Below are 24,034 nucleotides of genomic sequence, written 5' to 3' on the forward strand. Positions count from 1 at the left end.
ACTGCTCACTTGGTTACCACATAGTCTTTTTTTCCTTTTATATATCTGTTTTTGAAAACAAGTCTGTTTCCTAACGATTCTCTGTGCATCATTGTGTGAGTTTTTAGTCATTCATTTTCTTTCCATCTAAAAATGTAATTGTGACTCACACAGCACAGAACGTAGTACAACTTTCTGCCTCCTCCCATACCTTGCAACTATGCAGCTGCCAAAACCTGGGTGTAGCTGAATTCTTTCCTTGATAGTTCTCTGCATATATATGTTCCTATAAAGCTCGCACGGGGCACCACCCTAATTGCATCACACAGAACCTATAACTGCTTGAGAAGTATTGCTATCCAAGTATTGCCATTCACACCAAAAGTGAGCCAGGACGTCTGGAAGCACACACCATTCTCCTCGGTAAGATTTGTTTGAGAAATTTGCTTTCAGGCTTTTTGACAAAGTTCATGTCAAACAGTCATTTCTATGATCAGAATTGGAGATTTGACACAACTTCTGAGGTTTTCAGACAGATGATTATCACTGTTTGTTCAGTTGTGATTGAATATTTTGCTACAAACCCAGTGGCTCTAAACCTTTATATGCATGGTTTTTATGGGTTTGTTCTTTTTTTGTCTTTTAGTTCATTGCATTTTTGTATTTTTGTTCTATTATCTTTATGCATGCAAAGATTTCATCAAGCCAAGAAAAGAAGAAAGTAATATGTCTACAAAATAATATGTCTATATATACAACTTTACTTTTCTTCAAACACTAAACATGTATCATATCTTACAGTCCAAAGCAAGACATTAGTGCTTACAGATATATACCTATCTGGCATAGCATTAAAGCTGCTATCTATAATATTCTGTGGTCCTCCTTGTCGTCTCCCTCTAAAGATGTCCAGCACTACATTTTCAATAATTTGTGTTAGCATTTCTGTAGGACCCGACAAACTGGCTAACCTCTCCCCAAGCACGTCATTGTGCCTTGGACACCCATGACCCTGTCACTGTTTAATATTATGGATGAATAGTATGAATTATACATCATCTGGACCTTTGCGCGAATTGAACCATATTGCTATTGTTTGTTGTTACAGTGGTTAGCACTGCAGCCTTGCAGCGCTGGGGTCCTGAGTTCAAATCCCACCAACGAGAGTTTGTATGTTCTCCCCGTGTTTGTGTGGGTTTCCTCCATGTTCTCTGGTTTCTTCCCATACTCCAAAGTGACACTGATAGGGAATTTGGATTGTGAGTCCCATTCGAGATAGTAGTGATAATTCCTGTAAATCACTGTGGAACTTATGGTGCTAGAAAAGTTAGTATAATATAAAAATACAACAATTTCAGGCACATCATAGTATGTAAGTCTTCTAAAAGACTTAGCAAGGTAAAAGTGTTCAATAAATGTGATCATTGTCAATTGAAGGTCTCATCTAGTTCAACCTCAGTAAATCTTATAAGACCATTCCTTTAGAATATAATTTTTCCATCCTTCTTAAAAAAGCTCTCAGTTTTGATAGAGTTGTCTTTAGTTCTTAGGGTTTTGTTCAGTGGTTGAAACAAACAGAAGAGGGCTCCAGTGCAAGAAAAGTACCTGGGCAATTTATAGTCTAGTATCAAATGCACAATTGTACTTGCTTTGGAGGTTGGAGTGGCCCCTCTTATCTCCTTGGCCCCTGTGTGGCTGCACTGGTTGCAACAATGGTATGTCCATCCCTGGCTTTGATGCACCAGACGAGATTGGAAGTGCCAAGCCTCCTCTATATGCTACAGGAAAGCAGGTCTGGATCAAAAATGACCAGGAACTTCTGGATGGTGGATGGATGAGCTTCTGCCAGAGTTTACGAAGCAGGCACTTCCTCAGTCTAGCAATGCTTAATCCGGTTGTTGCAGTGAATATAGGAAGCTGGTTCAGCAAAAGACACTTCAAGGCCTTATTCATAAGTTTAATATTTGGTCAGTATTTTGCATCAGTGCTTTATGCCAATGTTAGGAGTGGAACATACAGAGAAAAACTATGATTGAAAGATTGATACATGCTCAGTGTTTTGGAGACTCTCCTGGGTTTGGCATAGAGATACTGATAAAATACTGATCAAAAATACTGATGTGTGAATAAACTCTAAATGTAATGTACTAACTAAAATATCATTAGGAATCTGGGGAAACATGCCAATGAAAATCACTTAAAGGGAACCTGTCACCTGAATTTGGTGGGATAGGTTTGCGGACATATGGGCGGGGTTTTCGGGTGTTTGATTCACCCTTTCCTTACCTGCTGGCTGCATGCTGGCCACAATATTTGATTGAAGTTCATGCTCTGTCCTCCGTAGTAGACGCTTGCGCAAGACAATCTTGCCTTGCGCACGCGCAGTATGCTTTGCCCAACTGTGGGCAAAGCCGAAAAGCATTAGTGCGCATGTGCCGGCGCACTATGTCCCGGAACACAGCGAAATACCTCCGGGACATAGTGCGCCGGCGCATGCGCACTAATGCTTTTCGGCTTTGCCCGCAGATGGGCAAAGCATACAGCGCGTGCGCAAGGTAAGATTGCCTTGCACAGGCATCTACTACGGAGGACAGAGCATGAACTTCAATCAAATATTGCGGCCAGCATGCAGCCAGCGGGTAAGGAAAGGGTGAATCAAACACCCGAAAACCCCGCCCATATGACCGCAAACCTGTCCCACCAAATTCAGGTGACAGGTTCCCTATAAGTGTCATGTTAAATAATGTGACATGTTTTGTAATTGTCATTTCTGGACAGCAGAAGGTTTTGCCATTTCCTGAATTTTAGAATTTTGATAGTTAATCTATTGTTCAAACGTCATGTTTGTAACCCAACTGCAGCTATTTTATGGTACTTTTAGTAAACTTTAATTAGCTGTTGCAGAGCCTATATAAATGGACTGGTATGCAAGAACAGCAGAATAACCCTTGTTCCCGAATGTAAGGGTTACTCAATACTGGGTGTTGCTCAGATTAGATTGTCACAAGCTTTTCTTTCTAGCTGGGCTTCTATGTTTTAGCAATTCTGTGATATATTGTGATCTAAAGAATAATTCTAGTTAGATAGCACTCTGAAGAGAAAGGAGAACAGTTCTAGATACAAGCCTAATGCTCAGGGCCGGACTGGGACTAAAATTCAGCCCTGGCATTTGAAGTTACACAGGCCCACTTGTCACATGGTGACTGTATAATATTTTTGTACACTTGTAGGCAGGGCCGGTTTTAGGCAAAGTGGGGCCCTAGGTAAAGTTTAAAATGGGTCCCCAAATGCTAACATATTGCACATCACACAGAAGCCTTTCTGTTGTATTTACGTGCGCTGAGTTCAGGCCGCTAAACGAGTTTGATCGACAATACTGAAGTTGTTCAACGCTTGTTTCCCGGCCTCTTTCCACCAGCTGAGGAATAATGATGAGACAGAACGATCACTAATAGATCACTAACAGATCACCATACAGTATCATGTTTTCAGCAGCACATCTACAGTTTACACTGGCAATGTGCTGCTGACAACAAGGCTTTTTGTTCCAGCAAAAACAATCCGAATATGCAGCATTTTACTTGTTTAGTAAAATACACCCCATAGTCCTCCATATATTATAATGTGCTCCATAGTCCTCCATATAGTATAATACACTCCCTATAGTCCTCCATATATTAAAATACACTGCTCAGTCCTCCACATAGTATAATACACTCCTCATAGTCCTCCATATAGCATAATACAATCCTCATAGTCCTCCATATAGCATAATACAATCCTCATAGTGCTCCATATAGTATAATGCACCGCCACAGTCATCCATGTAGTACAATTCACTTCCCATAGTATAATGCACCCCATAGTTCTTCATATAGTATAACGTATTCCCCATAGTCCTCGATACAGTATAATGCAGCCCACATATAGTATAATGCAGCCACCCCAGAGTATAATGCAGCCACCCCAGAGTATAATGCAGCCACCCCAGAGTATAATGCAGCCACCCCACAGAGTATAATGCAGCCACCCCAGAGTATGTAACCCCCATAGAATATAATACAGCCCACCTCCCCATAATATATAATGTAGCCCCCCATAGAATATAATGCAGCCCCCCATAGTATATAACGCAGCCTCCCCCATAGAATATAATATACCCCCACAATAGTATATAACATAGCCACATAGTACATAACATGGCCTCCCCCATAGAATATAATATACTCCCCATAGTATATAGCAAAGCCCGCATATTATATAGCACAAACCGCATAGTATACAGCACAGCCTGCATACTATAGCACAGCTCGCGTAGTAGATAACACAGCCCACACAGCAGTATTCAGCACAGACCACACAGTAGTATACAGCACAGACCACACAGTAGTATACAGCACAGCCCACGTAGAAGTATACAGCACAGTCCACACAGTAGTATACAGCACAGCCCACAGAGTAATATATACAGCACAGCCCACAAAGTAATATATACAGCACAGCCCACAAAGTAATATATACAGCACAGCCCACAAAGTAATATATACAGCACAGCCCACAGAGAACTATATACAGCACAGCCCACAGAGAACTATATAAAGCACAGCCCAGAGTACTATATACAGCACAGCCCAGAGTACTATATACAGCACAGCCCAGAGAGTACTATATACAGCACAGCCCAGAGAGTACTATATACAGCACAGCCCAGAGAGTACTATATACAGCACAGCCCAGAGAGTACTATATACAGCACAGCCCACAGAGTACTATATACAGCACAGCCCACAGAGTACTATATACAGCACAGCCCACAGAGTACTATATACAGCACAGCCCACAGAGTACTATATACAGCACAGCCCACAGAGTACTATATACAGCACAGCCCACAGAGTACTATATACAGCACAGCCCACAGAGAACTATATACAGCACACAGTAGTATACAGCACAGAGCACAGCCCACAGAGAACTATATACAGCCCACAGTAGTATACAGCACAAAGCACAGCCCACAGAGAACTATATACAGCCCACAGTAGTATACAGCACAGAGCACAGCCCACAGAGAGCTATATACAGCCCACAGCAGTATACAGCACAGAGCACAGCCCACAGAGAACTATATACAGCACAGAGCACAGCCCACAGAGAACTATATACAGCCCACAGTAGCATACAGCACAGAGCACAGCCCACAGATAACTATATACAGCCCACAGTAGTATACAGCACAGAGCACAGCCCACAGAGTACTATATACAGCCCACAGTAGTATACAGCACAGAGCACAGCCCACAGTAGTATACAGCACAGAGCACAGCACAGAGAACTATATATAGCACACAGTAGTATACAGCACAGAGCACAGCCCACAGAGTACTATATATAGCACAGAGCACACAGTAGTATACAGCACAGAGCACAGCCCACAGAGAGCTATATACAGCCCACAGTAGTATACAGCACAGAGCACAGCCCACAGAGAGCTATATACAGCCCACAGTAGTATACAGCACAGAGCACAGCCCACAGAGAACTATATACAGCCCACAGTGGTATACAGCACAGAGCACAGCCCACAGAGAACTATATACAGCCCACAGTAGTATACAGCACAGAGCACAGCCCACAGAGTACTATATACAGCCCACAGTAGTATACAGCACAGAGCACAGCCCAGAGAACTATATATAGCACACAGTAGTATACAGCACAGAGCACAGCCCACAGAGAGCTATATACAGCCCACAGCAGTATACAGCACAGAGCACAGCCCACAGAGTACTATATACAGCCCACAGTAGTATACAGCACAGAGCACAGCCCACAGAGTACTATATACAGCCCACAGTAGTATACAGCACAGAGCACAGCCCAGAGTACTATATACAGCCCACAGTAGTATACAGCACAGAGCACAGCCCAGAGAACTATATATAGCACACAGTAGTATACAGCACAGAGCACAGCCCACAGAGTACTATATATAGCACAGAGCACACAGCAGTATACAGCACAGCCCAGAGAGCTATATACAGCCCACAGTAGTATACAGCACAGAGCACAGCCCACAGAGTACTATATATAGCACAGAGCACACAGCAGTATACAGCACAGCCCAGAGAGCTATATACAGCCCACAGCAGTATACAGCACAGAGCACAGCCCACAGAGAGCTATATACAACCCACAGTAGTATACAGCACAGAGCACAGCCCACAGAGAGCTATATACAGCCCACAGCAGTATACAGCACAGAGCACAGCCCACAGAGTACTATATACAGCCCACAGTAGTATACAGCACAGAGCACAGCCCACAGAGAACTATATACAGCCCACAGCAGTATACAGCACAGAGTACAGCCCACAGAGTACTATATACAGCCCACAGTAGTATACAGCACAGAGCACAGCCCACAGAGAACTATATACAGCCCACAGCAGTATACAGCACAGAGCACAGCCCACAGAGTACTATATACAGCCCACAGTAGTATACAGCACAGAGCACAGCCCACAGAGAACTATATACAGCCCACAGCAGTATACAGCACAGCCCACAGAGAACTATATACAGCCCACAGCAGTATACAGCACAGAGCACAGCCCACAGAGAACTATATACAGCCCACAGTAGTATACAGCACAGAGCACAGCCCACAGAGAACTATATACAGCACAGAGCACAGCCCACAGAGAGCTATATACAGCCCACAGTAGTATACAGCACAGAGCACAGCCCACAGAGAACTATATACAGCCCACAGCAGTATACAGCACAGAGCACAGCCCACAGAGAACTATATATAGCACAGAGCACACAGTAGTATACAGCACAGAGCACAGCCCACAGAGTACTATATATAGCACACAGCCCACGGTAGTATACAGCACAGAGCACAGCCCACAGAGAGCTATATACAGCCCACATCTCTTCTCTTCCTCCCCTCACCTCCTCCGAGAATGGCCCCACAGTCCAGAAAAAAAAAAAACTCTCCTCACCTCTCCTCGTGCCCAGCGTTGCTTCCTGGTTCCTGCTCCTGTCTCAGCAGCTGCAGTCTGCCCGGGACACAGCAGGTGCGCGATGATATGACATCATCGCGCACCCGCAGTGTCAGAGGCAGAGCGGGGAATGATGGGAGAGGAGCGTCTGTAGACGCTCTCCTCCATCATTGCATTCAACTGTACCGGCGTCTATACGCCGGTATAGTTGAATGCGACGGCGGGGGCGGCGGATTGAGCGGCCCACCACTGGCACCGGCCCTTCTGGCATTTGCCAGAAGTGCCCTATGGCCAGTCCGGCCCTGCTAATGCTAATGTGCCAGTACGGCTAATAATGCGGCGTAAAAGGCGATAGTCTACCACCCTTCTATTACAGTAGAAGAACACCCAACTAGCAACGGTAGTCACTTTTTCCATAGCGCTTATTGCTTTTACATATGTCCTTAGGACAATCACCATTGTGATGAAGGCCCGGAATCAGGACGAAACGTTAATGTACTTTATATTTTTTGGAGAATGAATTCATTAAAATGTTCACCATTTCAACTGCATCCCTTATATTGTATATCATATATTGTATATCATGCACCTGATTCAGTCATTCGCTGGCAGAATTTCAGGCCTTCATTAGGAATTTCATATTCTTGTGCTTTCCTGTTCTTAAACCGGGAAGAACTTCCACTGCTAATGGGAATCTGTCAGTACATCATATTAGAGAGCTTGTGACCAAGGTTCATCCAATATACAAAAAAAGGTTGCACTCTATCGTGCCAAAGCATGTCGAATATGAAATACATGAAATATGAATAGCAAAATGGCTTTTTGAACATTAGGAAAAATATTTATGAGACGCTTTGCACAGAATTTGGCCACATAGTGTGAGCCTATCAACCATCGTCAAGGTGGCCTCATTAATCTGATGGATCCCTGACCTCCCTGTCCAAATGTGAACACTTACCGAAGGCTAATGTCTGTATGCCTGGGTGAATATGGACACCTCTCTCAGCAAAGCCTAACCATGGGTTGGCCGGAACCAAATGTGATTAGATGTAATTAAAAACCACATGGTGACGGGAGGAGTGCTCAGTCAGTAAGCTAACAGTAAGCTTTTTTGTATATTTGTGTATGGAGGTAGCTGCTCCAGGTATGCACCTATTCACACTAGTTTGGATGTGCCAGTCGTTTTTCTGTCAAGGTTCATCCAAATCAGCCTACAATTTCAGAAAAATCATACTTTTCTTATTTTGTTTTGTACTGATGCTGTAATAAAGAACATTGATTTCCTAGTAAAATATTGGCTCATATGTATATATAGCATAAGTAAATAGAGGATTTGCTAAAGTATGTGTAATAATTATGTGAAAGAAGTGTTGCAATAACATAGAACATTAAAATAATTAATATGAGGAAATGCGAGATCGTGTATGAAGGAAGCACAGATTATTTCTCGCAAACGTTGATAAAACTTGCATAATTTGTATACATGTAAACCATGCAGAGCCTGGATAGGCAGCCATTAGATTGGGATCTACTGGTATATCTGACTGGTCATGAGGAGATCATGCTGATATCCGTGATTTCAAAAAATGTCTAAAAGCCTGCAGTGTGGTAAAAAATAATAATTGTGACATACCTGGAAAAACCTCTGCACTCCAGTGCTGCCATTTTGGTGATGCTGTTGATGTTACTGCTGCAGCCAATCACTGGCCTAGTGATGGTTCCTGCAAGGATGACACAAGATCGCTGAGACCAGGGATTGGCTGCAGTAATGACTTATGAATAGTTGGCTAATCATCACTGCAGGACAAGTCAGGAATATTGGTGGGATCAAAAATTAGCAGGTAACTAAATAATTTTCTTCTATTTAACCACATCATCACTTTGCTTCTGTGTAAAAATGAATGTTTTTTATCATGGCCCTTAAAAACTTCAGAGTTAATACAATAGATCTCAACCTCTACTGATGCAGACTATTGAACTCCCAGCATGTGAATTACAGGTGTTAATTTACTAAGTATGTGATGTAAAAAAAATTGAAAGAATTTCCAGCACCAGAACTGGTAATTCTCTTTCCATTTTTTGCATTGCTTTGCCGGTGGTACTGCCCAGTTTCTTTCCAGACATCTCTACATGGACTGCATGTTGCCATGACTTATATTGGTGAGCTGATACCCCCACTTCTCCCCTATGTGATATAAAGTCTGTATCCTGATCCTTAGTGAGATGTCTTCCATAGCTTGCTTGGATTGTGGACTCCCTCGTGGCAATAGAACTTCCATTGTACTAGTTATCCGAGGCGTTTCGTCAACCTCATGGGCCCCAATACAGAATATCCAACTGGGCCACCACCACAGGTCTTTAGTAGTATTGGTCTTCCCATATAGGCCAAAGGGACATTTTGGGCTCCTTAGCTCCAGGGCTTGGGTGCGATTGCAACCTGTCACCTACTATAATTACGCCTCTGACAGTCATCTATAATAACCTAATTAATGAATCAGTGACTTAACATGGAAATAGGGAGCATACATACCGACAACATAATTTGGTAATTGATGATTAACGCATAACGATATAGGAAGTGATAACATTCTGGCTTATTACTTAGATTGAAGAAGATAAATTTACTAAAAAGTTTGAAAAGAGAAAAAAATCCTTGGACATTTTGAGCTAATCTATCTATGCATGCATTATTTAATCCTGAATATCCAGACACACTGGCTGATAGTACTTAGATGTCAGCTATGCCATTTAATTGCCTGCATAATGTGACTGATGGCCCCAGGCGCTCCGGTGTTATTCATGGCAGGTATGCGCTGAAGCCTTAAGTGTACTGCGATGACTTTATAACCTCAGGGCTACAGCAATCTCATTATGAGGACTCTTCTCAGTGCACTGATATTCTAGCAGGCGAGAACATGTATCTGACTCCTGTGTCAGTATAGATATGGAATTTACATGCAGAATAAAATCCAGGCTGCTGATCTGTTGTATTCCTCCATGGCTGTGCCCCTGTACAGTACAGCTCCGGCTGAGAAGGAGATGAACGGTCCTGCAGCTACAACATTGCCCATTACAACATATTTTTGCTACGTAATCATTGTGGTTTCCCAGTGTCGCTGGCTACCACGACATATCTCGCTAGAGAGGTTGGGTTGCTTAGGATTTTGTTTTTCAGTACACAGTGAGTCAGAGTGCTGTAAATCAGGCAGATGGGTGGGGTGGGTGGCTGGTGTGATATTTGATGCTTGTTATCACACAATGGTTATACATCGCTTGCATGACTTAACGTCTTAACTTCACTTCTCTATTTAAGAAAATCTGAGTTTCTAAATGCCAAACACAAAGGAATTTTTCTCATTGTCTCTTCTTATACACCACTGGTTTGCAATAGCTGACTCCCGGAAATGTTTTGACCATATGTCAAAGTAGGCATTATTACAAAAAGTACAATGACCTTCATCTATGTGATTATTGCACTGATACATTGCAACAGGCATTGTAATGTGGTGTTATTAATAAAAGAAACAAATATCTAAAAGAAATGAGCTGTGTCCTGGCGCCATGCAACCTATGTGTTGTACAGAGCCGTGTATGCTGTTGTTTGGATATGCTTGTTCAATTAGCTTTATAAGTCCTTTTACGTAACATAGGGTAACATGGAGTCCTATATGGACCATAACATAAGACTCTCTGCCTTATTTTTAATTATTGATATGTGCAGTTTAGTAATGTCTCCGTTGTGCCCTTAAAGGATGTGGACACCTTCAGAGACATTTTTTTGCTGTGGGCTAATATCTTACAGGCAGGTAGCTGCTAAGTACCTGCCTGTTCTGCCCAGTCCTGATCTCTGTCAGCTCAGAATTTTCAAAGAGACAGGCCCAGAGCATTTCTTCTTTTCCTCTCTGCTCTGTTGACAGAGCTTCTCTGCCAGTGTCATGATGATTTACCAATAGCTCCCTGCTGCCTAACTGCGGGGAGCCAAATGTCAATCAGCTTGATGTCAGCAGTAATGCCCATTGACAGAGCAGGCAAGAAGAGGAAGAGCTGCTCTGTTTACGTGAGGTCAAATGAAATAGCAGAATCAATGGCAGGAGTGGTCCGTGACTGCACTTAGCAAGCAGAGATTAACACCAGGCACAACAGGCAGATCTCTACCTCACTGAAGAAAAAAAAGCAAAGTCCTGGATAACCCCTTTAAGTTCATGTATTTGTGGATATAAATACATTTGAAGATGGGTTTCATTATTAATTTCTCACTGGCTTCTACAGCCATAATGTTTCACTGTACATAGCAGATGTCAGAATGAGTTAAAGGGTTTGCACTAAGTTGATACTTTAAAACCTATTCAATACTGGCATCCCATCAATCCTAAAAATGGACTTGTCACAATGGGGAGGAGGTCACAAATGAACACCATCGTTCTTTTTAGTCTCTATTGTACAGTGCTATCTCTGGCAGTGCCTTAGAGAATGAAGAGAGTGGAGGTGAGTATGCTTGACCTCAGCTCCATTCAGAAAGTCTTCTCCTGAGAATCCATCCACAAGCTGGTTCTGATGGCAGTTTATAAGCCTTATCTTTCTTTTGAACTCCTCTGTGTTATTTGATGACCACATAAAAGCTCAACTGTGGTCACAGACTACGCAAATACACTGTCTTATTTAGGTCAATAAATAATTATGACTATTGTAATCAGATGCAGCTTTATTTCAAACTACGTTGCTCAACTTTCTTCTAGTTGTGGAAGCTCCTCCGCTCGTCTATATAAAGTCAAAATTTTTAAGTGCTTGTTCGTTCACATGTAAGTTAGTATCTTCTATGTTGCTGTTAAGGAAATATTGCCAATGTTGGCACTTAGTGAAGTTTCCTGAAATTTAATCCTGAGTAACTCTCTGCCAACATTGACTTTGTGTTCCTGAGTTCTGTCATTTCATACATTTTTATTTTGCCTTGATTAGTAACCAAACCATCAATTACTAAATCACTCTTGACTAGAGGTGTGAATCCCATGTGCTATCTTTTGGCAAGCATCAAGAAACTAAGCTTGTATCCAAATATGACAACTGCGGTAAGGTAGATGATCAAGTGATGCACAGCTAAGCTGTGATGTAACAGGATCAAATATTTACCATGATAATTTACTAATAACAAAAGGAGTTTAAAAAAAACGTGAAATGTCTCATCATTACTCAATAGCCTCCATATGGATTTTTTCCCTCTCCATAGTCATTTTTCTAATATCGCATATGTTAATATAAATCTATTTTACTAAGACAATCTAAATATATAAATAGGATTTCATATGATGCTAAAAATGAATTTTATTTGGATGTATTAATTGGGAAATGCATGAAAAGTACTGAAGTAATGTTACACAAGAAATGGTTGCGGCACGGCCATCTTTATTAGCTATGTACAGAGATGTATGCTGCTAATAGCACAAGGTTGCGGGATGGGTCATCAGACGGTTTCATGCCTAAAAGAGCCAAAGTAAATCTTTTAGTGGTTCATTAGGAAGAAAGAAGGAAAAACAGCAGAGAATTTGGATGACATGGGTGACCAAACCCTTGGGGTGGGTGTTGGCTCTGAGTTAATACTATTAGTAAATGTTCTGCACGGTAGTCAGATCTAGTTGAACAAACACATGAAGGGCGTTAGGTTACAGTAGGAGTATAACCCGGGATGGTGCTGGTACTTGTCCTATACACACTACACTAGATTGTGGTGGCTCCAGCACTATCCTGTGCCCTGAAACAGAAACGTAATAAAAAATCATTATCCGTCCAATCATCACTGACAACTGGAACACAAAGATTACTATGACCATAATTCTAGATCAACCTAAATATAAGGCCTGGAGAGATCGATAGCTAGGACAAATGGATACTGGAGATTGCAATAATGCTCTTACTAGATCACTGTGAAACAGGAATTCCCTCTCATTTCATATTATCAATAAATGTGGCTTATATCCCTATAACCAATGTAATATCCAACTAATTAGGAGGAAAAAAGCCTAACAGAGGAGTCATCATTCCGGGTTCAGTGTTGTTCGATACCTTGTAGGACTTGTTACCATTAGACCCTTTGTCTCACCCTCTGGTTCAGTCACTTTACAGTAAAACCCCATCAACGTTTATTGGTGCCATCTTACAGCCATGTGCATGAGGTCTTATTTTCCCTAACATTATAACATTTGCAGCCAGCAGTAGCCAAACATCAGTAAGTGTAAATTGATAACATAACCTAATATTTCCAAAATATCCAATAAATGCACTCTCCCCAATATTTGGGTTTGCAGTGCCTAGGTGATTTCACTCTTTCCTACAGCCTACTCAATCTGCGTGCGTGGGTGTCAGGCCTTTATTAAACTACATTGGGGCAGATGCAGTAAAACCCGATTAGCCAACCCTGTACATTTAATAAGGTGATTAACATATATTGTTTTCTTACATAAGCAAATAAATATTAAGCAGAGCACAGACAGGCAGCTCATTCTGCAATGTCCAACATGTAGCAAATGACAAAAGGGGTAGCTATCTATGGAGCACAGGACCAGACAGTCATGGAGCTACCAGTGATGCCACCACTTGGCCTCACAGACTTTTAAAATTTATCCGGTTAAAAGCCCTACTCATGTATGCTTAAAGGGGACCTGTCACCTGGTCAAAAGAAGCCAGCTTTTGCTCATATTTCATTCTCACTACTTCTGTATTATACTTTTTGTTTTTTTTAAATCATCTATATGGTTCCTGAGTTATGGGGCTTTTTATTTAGCACTAACTTTTCTGGTCTTTCCAAGGGGCTTGGCTCACAGCATCATATGGCAGATCAGCCTAAAGACATGCCCCAAAAGAATCCTGTGAACCAGCGCCATTGGTAACGAACAAAAATTAGCACCAAAAAGAAAAGTCCATTTCTCTGGAACCGTATGGCGGATTTTATAAAAACAAAAAGTGTAAAATTAAGTGGAGCAGCGTGAGAAAGGAAGAGCACAGTCTGTCCACTTTTGACCTGGTAATAAGTCGTCCTTAAATGCTATATAATCCAATCACTAAAAAGAAGAAAATATTGGACGAGGATGTATAAAAAGAATAGTACGCACTAGGATATAATTAGTAGGATGGTAACATATAGATGATAGAATGTAAGGTGCAAAGACTCAGTGGGTTCCTTGGGTTGAGCAGAGACTTCATAAATTCGGCTGCTAGGATTGATTTGTTTTCTGACAGTCGCCATGACAGGCATTGAGCATTGACTTTTGCTGACAACTGAATAAATCTTCCTTGTACTCACTACAGGACTCTTCAATTGCAATAATAAACACCATGTCCTCGTACATGAATATGTCAATCCATTAGTCAGGGAGAAAATGTCTTCCTTTAACTAAAATTTAAAAAAATGTCTGTGACAAGTTTGCTTTCGGAAATTAGCAAAGGACCCTGAGATATGAGTGATGCCTCAAGCTTTTTACCTGCTGAAATGAGAGGGAATTCTACAAAATTCAGTGCATGCTGTAAAAAAAATGGCCACGTGTTTGATAAAATAAGTCTTCCTTCTCAAACAGCCTTGGGTGCAATTCTGTCATTTTAAAGATGAGAGTCTGGAAGCCTGGGGCTATTGTACAGTGTCTATAACCGGCTTCCATGATGGGAATAATTCTCTACCTAGGAAGATTTACAAGATGACCATTAGCATGGCGAAGACTGAAAGGAAAAATAAACCATTCACTCTACGTAAGGAGCATAATAATACATTATGTGCACCTCAATTAAGTTTTAGAGACCTGTTCAAGTGAGAAGTCTCATGTGTCACGTTCCCAGAATGGGAATGTCCTTTAATGTAGATCCCAGAGTAACGGTTACAGAGAGCGGACATCACTTAGGGCATAATGTAGTCTGACCCAACAGAACCAGTGTTCCTTGGTAAGTTGCAGAACTTTCTGAGAGTTGATGAGACCTTTATGAGGTTTGAGTCTAGATACAATTTAGGATAAAGTCTACCAGAATCTAATGCTGTCCCTTTCCGCAAGTATTCCAAGACAACATTAAAGTACTGATATTTACTCCAAGATCTGTCTCAACAACATTGCTTGGATGCGGTATAGCAGCTTGTTGAAGACTTGTGTTGATAGACAGATCACCTGGAGCAATGGTAACATGTCAGTACATCTACAAAAGTTAAGTAGTGTGAATAACCAAGCATGATTAAAAAAATGATACTGTAGTGAAGGTTCCCACACAATAGAAAGTACTTACTATTCTCTATACATGAGCCTATTACTCCATCCATTACAAAAATAGAACCCAGGGTGTGCCGCTGGGAAGATGAAATGACGTGAGCCATGACAGGTGATTAACATTCACGTATCTTTACATGCACATCGATACTTATTTAAATCATCTAGCATGCTTGGTATTCAGATCACTTGATTTGGACATTAGAAGAAGTAATCGGTGATCACCTACATCACACACCAAACATTAAGATGCCACTAATTTATTTTTTAATTACGGATATATTCATAATCAAACATTTTCTATAACTGCACTGTAATATTTGGAGCTGTACATGAATGATGAAGATGATAGGTGACAGGCTTGTTTGAATGTGCTGTAGAGTAGATGGCATCCAGCATGTACCTGGCCATGATAAAATGATGCAGGACTTTAATAAACAATTCTTCAATATTCGACTTTCCTCCGGAGTCCTTGTCCTCTATAGATTGTGAGTGTAGCTAGAAGGGACTGCGGAATCAGCAAGAGCTCACCCACCAGAAACATCGACTTTGAGGGCCCAATATTCAGTTAGATGCAAATATTACATTACCCTCATTAGCAAATTGGCCTATGCAAATATATTATAATACACTGGGTAGTTTGGTAAATGTATGATGACATGCTAATTTTGTCTATACAATTATATTGAGACAAATATTGTTTAAAAACGTGAGTTGAGGGCTCACTCCTGCAGAGGGGCCGCCCGGGAGTTTTTCCTGCTCCACCGTGGGCCAGTCCAAGTCTGCAGCATGGCTATATATCTGAATAGTCTTTCCAAGGTGCAGAATAGACTTAGAGAGGATTAGCTACTTATAGGGACAGAAGGTTCAGTAAACCAGGAATGCCAAATCATACAGGATTATTTCTGCAATTATATACTGAATTATTTCAGTAATGTTTACGTTAACTTTTGAAATTATTTTTTAGAATTGCTCTATTGCATCTGAAATGAAGAACAAAAATGTCATCTAGTACTGATTAAATATTCTACCTATGTGTCTTCATGGTTGCAGATTTCGAATAAACTATGCTTACAGTCTGATGCTGGAATAATATGTCTTTCCACTCAGTGTTGTTGCCGTTGTACAGAAGAAGTGAGAGGAAGAAGTAAAAAATGTCTACACAAATTCATGTAGCCAGGAAGCTCCATGTTTAGGCCAGAATAAACACATCGGTGAAATATGGTCCGTGCTTGGATCACAAGTCCCAGCCCAACCTCCAGGTTTCATGGCCTGATCTAACTTCCTCAGATATGCCTATGATAGCTCAGGTCAGGAGATCCAGCGGTCATGCATGGCGATCCAAGCACAGTCCGTGTTTCGTGGAAGTGTGGAACCAGCCTTACTGTTAGCATGGGACAAAGTGCTGGTGAGCCGTCAAATATATTCTGTGTAGTTGTTTTAATTTAATGAGAAGATGACAAACCAGTGGTGAAACTTGTCTCACAAAGCACATGGGAAGCACACGTGCAAAATGGGTAATCCTAAAATGTGACAAATTGGCAGCAACACCCACATCTGTGAACAAGATTTGTAGTCTCGCCTAAGTCACTGTAGACTATTAATAAATAAATAACCAAGTAATCATACTTGCTGAAAAGTATGGCTAAAAACATAGAAGTGATAGACGTCTCTGGCTTCATGTAGCTTTGAGTTCTCAGGATTTTGGGATACGATGTGTGCCACCTTCCATATATGTCAATATGAGTGTATAATGAGTCTCTCTAGTAGCAAAACTAAATGACCTCATTTGCACCACAGCATATCAGCACTAAGGGAACTGCAGAAGCCCTGGGTACCACTGAATATCTGAAAAAAAGCCTCTGGCATGACAAGGCTCTGACCCGGGAATGGACTCTTAAAGGGAATCTGTCACCGGGCTTTTACTTAATCTGAGAACAGCATGATGTAGGGGCAAATATCCTGATTCCACTGATGTGTCACTTACTGGGCTGCTTATTGTATTTCAATTAAATCAGAGTTTTATCAGCAGGAGATTATCACTACAGGACTAGTTGCCACTTGCCATGAAGTCCTTCTGCTCTGTGGATTTGGAGCTGACTCTTGAGCCAATCTCCAGCCATTTGAGTTTGTTAATGGGTTGATTCATTTTTTACCTTGGTAGATCTTATCAATCATATGTCCTGTATGTAAAGTGATAACTATCTGTTAAAATTGTATGTGCAAATATTTTGTATATGTGAATTCTGGGCTATTTATTCTGATTGACGGTAGGATCCTCACTCTGATATTTCTGTTATGGACCTGGTGGTTAGGTGCACCTGGAATGACCTGATGGTTAAACTAGAAGACAGGACGAGCTCTGGGAAGTGGGAACTCTGCTGACCGCAAACCCTAAAGGCCCCGTCTCACTAAGCGATTTACCAACGATCAAGACCAGCGATATGACCTGGCCGTGATCGTTGGTAAGTCGCTGTGTGGTCGCTGGGGAGCTGTCACACAGACCGCTCTCCCCAGCGACCAACGATCAGGGGAACGACTTCGGCATCGTTGAAACTGTCTTCAACGATGCCGAAGTCCCCCTGCAGCACCCGGGTAACCAGGGTAAACATCGGGTTACTAAGCGCAGGGCCGCGCTTAGTAACCCGATGTTTACCCTGGTTACCAAAAAAAACAAACACTACATACTCGCCTTTCGGTGTCCAGGTCCCTTGCCGTCTGCTTCCTGCTCTGACTGAGATCCGGCCGTACAGTGAGAGCAGAGCGCAGCGGTGACGTCACTGCTGTGCTCTCACTTCTCACTGTACGGCCGGGAGTCAGTGAGAGCAGGAAGCAGACGGCAAGGGACACCGAAAGGCGAGTATGTACTGTTTGTTTTTTTTGGTAACCAGGGTAAACATCGGGTTACTAAGCGCGGCCCTGCGCTTAGTAACCCGATGTTTACACTGGTTACCAGTGAAGACATCGCTGGATCGGTGTCACACACACCGATTCAGCGATGTCAGCGGGGCCTCAACGACCAAAAAAAGGTCCAGGCCATTCTGACACGACCAGCGATCTCGCAGCAGGGGCCTGATCACTGGTACGTGTCACACATAGCGAGATCGCTATGGAGGTCGCTGTTGCGTCACAAAACTTGTGACTCAGCAGCGATCTCGCTAGCGATCTCGCTATGTGAGACGGGGCCTTAATCCTATAACACACACACTAGAAATAGCTGTGGAGCGTACCTAACTCTCCCTAGACGCCTCTTCACAGCCTAAGAGCTAACTACCCCTAAAGATAGGAAAATAAGCCTTACCTTGCCTCAGAGAAAATTCCCCAAAGGTAAAGGCAGCCCCCCACATATATTAACTGTGAGTTAAGAGGAAAGTCACAAACACAGGGATGAAACAGGTTTCAGCAAAGGAGGCCAGACTTACTAGATAGACTGAGGATAGGAAAGAGATCTATGTGGTCAGCACAAAAAACTACAAAAAGCCACACAGAGTGTGCAAAAAGACCCCCGCACCGACTCACGGTGCGGAGGTGCCACTCTTCAACCCAGAGCTTCCAGCTAGCAAGGCAATATCATGTTAGCAAGCTGGACTAGAACCTAGCAAGTACTAAGAAATATATTCAGTACACAATGAACATCAAATGAACTAGCAGGGACTTAGCTTCTGCTGGAGTAGACAGGTCATCAGAAAGATCCGAGAGAGATCTGAACCAGTGCAGATACATTGACAGCTGGCATGGAGTAACGATCTGAGTGGAGTTAAATAGAGAAGCCAACCCAGCCGCAAACGAGGGCAGCTGAGGAAGCAACCTCAGAACCAGCAGTTCCACTCACAGCCACCAGAGGGAGTCCACGGACAGAACTCGCCGAAGTATCATTCATGACCACAGGAGGGAGTTCAAGAACGGAAATCACAACATATTTCATGTTGTAGGCTGTGCAATTATTTTTTTCCTCATGTCACTTAATGTGTCAAATATTATATCAATAACATGAACAAATTATTCTTTTCTTACATCTATAATATTCTCCACTTTTTGCTACGTGCCAGTCCACACCCTTTGGCAAGTTATTGCAGAAACTACTGGCCATGACCCAGAACCGATTCAGGCTGAGGTGTGGCATGAAGAACAACTCAACCCCTTGTAAAAACTTCATTACGTCTTGCTAAAATAGAGCCCAGCTCCAAATAAATGTGACATTTTCACAAAAACAGCACGATTTTCATGAGGGTATAATGATCCTTTTTTATGTAAATTCTGAATGGCTCTTTATCAGATCCTTTTGCTCATGCACTGACTGTATGTTTGTTTTTTGTTATGAAGAACGGTTGTTATGGGAGGTTGTCACAGCTTCACCCCGGTGCAGAAAATGTAGCAGCTAAACAATAAAAAAAGCAGCAATGTGAACTTTCCGCATTACATGCTTTAAAGCTGATAATTGATCTTTCACCCCTTTTCTACGCCACAATAATATAAACATTATTTTTATTTTTGTAGGTTATAAACACATTACGATATTTTTCGATCTCTGCTTTGCCGATAGTTGAAAATGCCACTATTTGTTTATCAGCAAACAGCAAACCTGGGTATAACAAACAGTGAGATTGCCACACATTTACTTTTTCAATGCACAGGAAGACCCAAGATGAGTGTTTGACTTGGCCTTGGATCAAGTGTTTATATTCTCCAATAAACCATACTTAGAGCTATAATGGGATAAATCTATTTACTCATCAAACTATTGTGGTTTAATGAATAGCTTTATTGTGAACTGTTTGTTGTAGAAACTCAGATTGACGTCTGATGCATCAACGCTTCAGAAAGAGTTGTCTTTGTCCACCTAAATGTAAAGGATAAACGAAAAAAGAGCTCTAAAGTAGCAAAAATGCAATACTCATCTTACCTATCTACCAAAGCCCTATATAGAGTGTTACCAGGTCCCCCGCTGATGTCTGTATTTGCTGCTCTGTAGGCCAGACATGTTTTACATTTTATGGACAGAAGTATTGGGTTTTTCATCCAGTCCCATTGCCACAACTGGATAAAATCCTGCCTCTCGCCAGGCCATCTGCCTTTAGAAATATTTGTGACAGATGGAGTCGTTCTAAAGATGTCACTGAACTTATGCGAGGTGCTGTAATAGGAGGACAGCATCGTAACAAATTAGTTCATGACATTTCTTCTCTCCTAAATATTCCACAACTGACTTTAAGTTATATTATCAAAAAGTAAAAGCGTTTAGGAACAACATCTACTGAGCCCTTAAGTGGAGACGTGTTCTGTGGTGTGAAAATCATGCTTCTCCATCTGGCAGTGGCACCTGTAGGATGGGTATGCAAATGCCAGGAGAACCTTACATACCAGACTGCATTGGGACAGCTATTAATGTGGTATAGGATTGTTTTTCAGGGATTCATCCTTTGTTACTTTTAGAGCTACAATCTGCTGAGAGCCCCCATTAACGATGTAATGACAGCCAAAGCTCCCCCATAGAAATCACACCAAGGAAGTATACCTAGATCTAGAGGATCCCACCTTGTCTACCTTATACTTGCATCAAGCTCTCCTCCCACTATAGCATCCAGCTTCAAGATCCTCCTTAAAGAATCATCCTATACCAAGGGTCTACTCACAAAACTCACCAACTGGAAACCTGCTCTTCATAGCTGTTTGCTAAATTTGGTGCTAATGTAGTAACGTGACAGTCCCAAGCAACACATCAAGGACCATGAGCCACATGTGGCTCCCAATCCACAGGTTGAGGGAGCCCAGATCTAGACCCTTTAGGCTCGTTAGTTCCAGTGGTTGGAAATGCTTCAGTTAATGCTTCAGCTTAACCAGTATGACTGTGTATTAATGCACAAAGCAAAGTACATAAAGGCTTTGCTGGTTGAGTTTGGTGTGGAAGAAATTGACTGGCAGCACATAGCCCTGACTTCCCATCGAACACCTTTGGGATGAACTAGAACAAAAATTTCAAGATAAACCCTTTGTCCATCAAACGGGGTTCACTAAAGATAAGAAATTATCTATCCCTATGAAGAAGACCCATATGCACCAATATAATCACTGAGTTTATTAGTGTTTTCCTTCATTCTGTGCAGATAAATTATCCTAAACATTAAGAGTCTGATTAGAGTAATCTCAGACATATAATATATTCTATAGAAAACTGGGAGGAATATACAGTACAAGTGGACGTTTTCAGTCTCACAGTGCTTTGACTTGCCCTTGTCTCCACACCCAGTTTCCTATACCTTGTGTTAGCTGTTGGACAAATCACTTTGTATAAAATCCTACTAGGGCCTGGCTTCGATGTGAAGAAACCATAGATTGAGTCACATGAATAAGTACACTGTCAGTGTAGGAGGTGGGTCTGTAAATCACACATACCAGTGATGAAGTGATACTACCTCGCCCATAGGGGCACTCCTTGAGGTTGCAAGTTCCGGTTTTTAATGAGCCATCTAGATCTCACCCTGGATTCCATCTTCACCTGTCAATATGTGCTAAGACTTTATGTTACCCTTGGTTTACTTATGTCTAGCACTTTGCACCTCTGACTTCCATACTTTAAGCTAACATTCATATGATATTTCAGTTTTTATATTTTCTTTACTAGTTTTATTTATCTACTAGATGGTGGCCCGATTCTAACGTATCGGGTATTCTAGAATATGTAGGTAATATATAGCACAGGCTACGTACTATATTGCACAGTGACGTAGTATATAACACAACCGACATAGTATATAACATAGCTACATAGTATATAACAGAGCTACATAGTATGTAACACAGCGTACGTAGTATATAGCAGAGCTATGTAGTATATAACACAGCTACATAGTGTATTGCACAGGTATGTAGTATATGGGTCAGCCACGTAGTATATAGCAGAGCCACGTAGTATATAACATAGCCACATAGCATATAGCAGAGCCACGTAGTATATTGCACAGCCACGTGGTATATAGCACAGTCACGTAGTGTATTGCACAGCTACATAGTGTATTGCACATCTATGTAGTATATTGGTCAGTGACGTAGTATATAGCAGAGCCACGTAGTATATAACATAGCCATGTAGTATATTGTAGTATATAACAGAGCCCACACAGTATGTAACACGGTCCATGTAGTATATAGCAATGTGGCCACTATATGCGTGGTTAAAAAAAACTTAAGATAAAAAATAAACATATACTCACCTTCCGAAGGCCCCTTGATGTCCTGGCGCCTGTGTGCGGTGCACGCGGCAGCTTCCGGTCCCAGGGTTGGTATGAGCGCAGGACCTGTGATGACGTTTCGGTCACATGACCGTGACGTCATGGCAGGTCCTTCTCACATAGCATCCTTGGACCGGAACCTGCCGCTTGCACTGCCGAGGACAGCGTCCGTCGGATGGTGAGAATAACCTTTTTATTATTATTATTATTTGTAACATTAGATCTTTTTACTATTGATGCTGCATAGGCAGCATCAATAGTAAAAAGTTGGTCACACAGGGTTAATAGCTGCGTTAATGGAGTGCGTTACACCGCGGCATAATGCGGTCCGTTAACGCTGCCATTAACCCTGTGTGAGGGCTGACTGGAGGGGATTATGGAATGGGCACTGACTGCAGGGAGGAAGGAGCGGCCATTTTGCCGCCGGACTGTGCCCGTTGCTGATTGGTCGTGGCTGTTTTGCCGCGACCAATCAGCAACTTGGATTTCCATGACAGACAGAGGCCGTGACCAATGAATATCCGTGACAGACAGACAGAAGGACAGACAGAAGTGACCCTTAGACAATTATATAGTAGATGGAATGAAACACTTCAGGGCTCTGAAGAATTCCTGCGACTTCTCCTGTCCGTCCTTCCTCTGCCCATTCCCTTGTCTTACTAGTAGGCTTTCTGGTCTTGTTGGTCTTCTGTAGGCGTATTTTGGCCAACATTTACCTCTCTAATGTCCCCCATAATGATGAATCCTAGATACAGCTGAGTGTTCAAGTGCTTTGAGGGCAGAGAGGAGAGAAAGCCACAGCCACATGCTTCTGACAGCAGCTTGAGGTTGTAAGGATCAGGTGTTTCTTCCAAGATCCATGGACCTCTGCATGGGCCCTAATACTGTATCTTAAATGATTAGTATACTTAATGATAAAGGGATATTTATGTAACAGGATCATCACAAGTGGAAGTATGTTATTAATATATTAATAATGTTATAAAAATTTGCAGTGTTATCAAAAGCACCAAAGGAAAAAAGCGGTTGTGCTCTACTTCGATACTCCACAAAGCATATTGTTCATATATTATCATTCTGTGTCTAAAAGCTTTTATTATTAATTGTTCTTTACTAGCTTTCAGGTATTTTGTATATTTTACAATTGCTATAGTCCAATATTTCAAAATAACGAACAAATTCCTTTATTACAGCTTCTAAGTTATACTCGCATTTGTTAACAATGATGCAAATAAAAAAAGCAGCGCCCTCGTAACCCATGGCCAATGCGGTGGTGGTTTAGCACAGTCATTAGTGTCTTCTTCAATACATCTTTCTGCTGAATATTACTATGTAGGACAGTGGTTTACATGACAATATACAGAGTTCGGACCTTTTTGTAAGTCTAATCATTTGTACTGTCCTGCTCTTTTCTAGGGTCTGCTAGAAAACCAGAAAACCAAGATGTTGGTCATCCTAGCTGCCGTGTTTGTGGTTCACATTGCCGTCACTATCATGCTCTTTGTGGCCACCATTTCCAATGTATGTATGAAAACAATAAAAGTAAATGTATTGCTTGCTATACTATTGAATAGTATGT

The 24,034-nt window shown here is 41.8% G+C and overlaps 1 protein-coding gene across 1 annotated transcript in view; it reads left to right on the top strand.

Moving 5' to 3' along the window:
- Positions 1 to 271: 271 nt before the first annotated feature.
- The window catches only part of EMP1 (epithelial membrane protein 1), a 29,348-nt gene continuing 5,585 nt past the window's right edge, over positions 272 to 24,034 (top strand). The window contains exons 1-2 of the mRNA XM_077276714.1: positions 272 to 402; positions 23,872 to 23,976. Of these exons, the coding sequence (XP_077132829.1) occupies positions 23,899 to 23,976 (78 nt within the window). The 5' untranslated portion in view covers positions 272 to 402; positions 23,872 to 23,898. The remainder of the gene's footprint in view (positions 403 to 23,871; positions 23,977 to 24,034) is intronic.

This window comes from Ranitomeya variabilis, chromosome 8, assembly GCF_051348905.1.
Source record: "Ranitomeya variabilis isolate aRanVar5 chromosome 8, aRanVar5.hap1, whole genome shotgun sequence".
Classification (NCBI taxonomy): Eukaryota; Metazoa; Chordata; class Amphibia; order Anura; family Dendrobatidae; genus Ranitomeya; species Ranitomeya variabilis.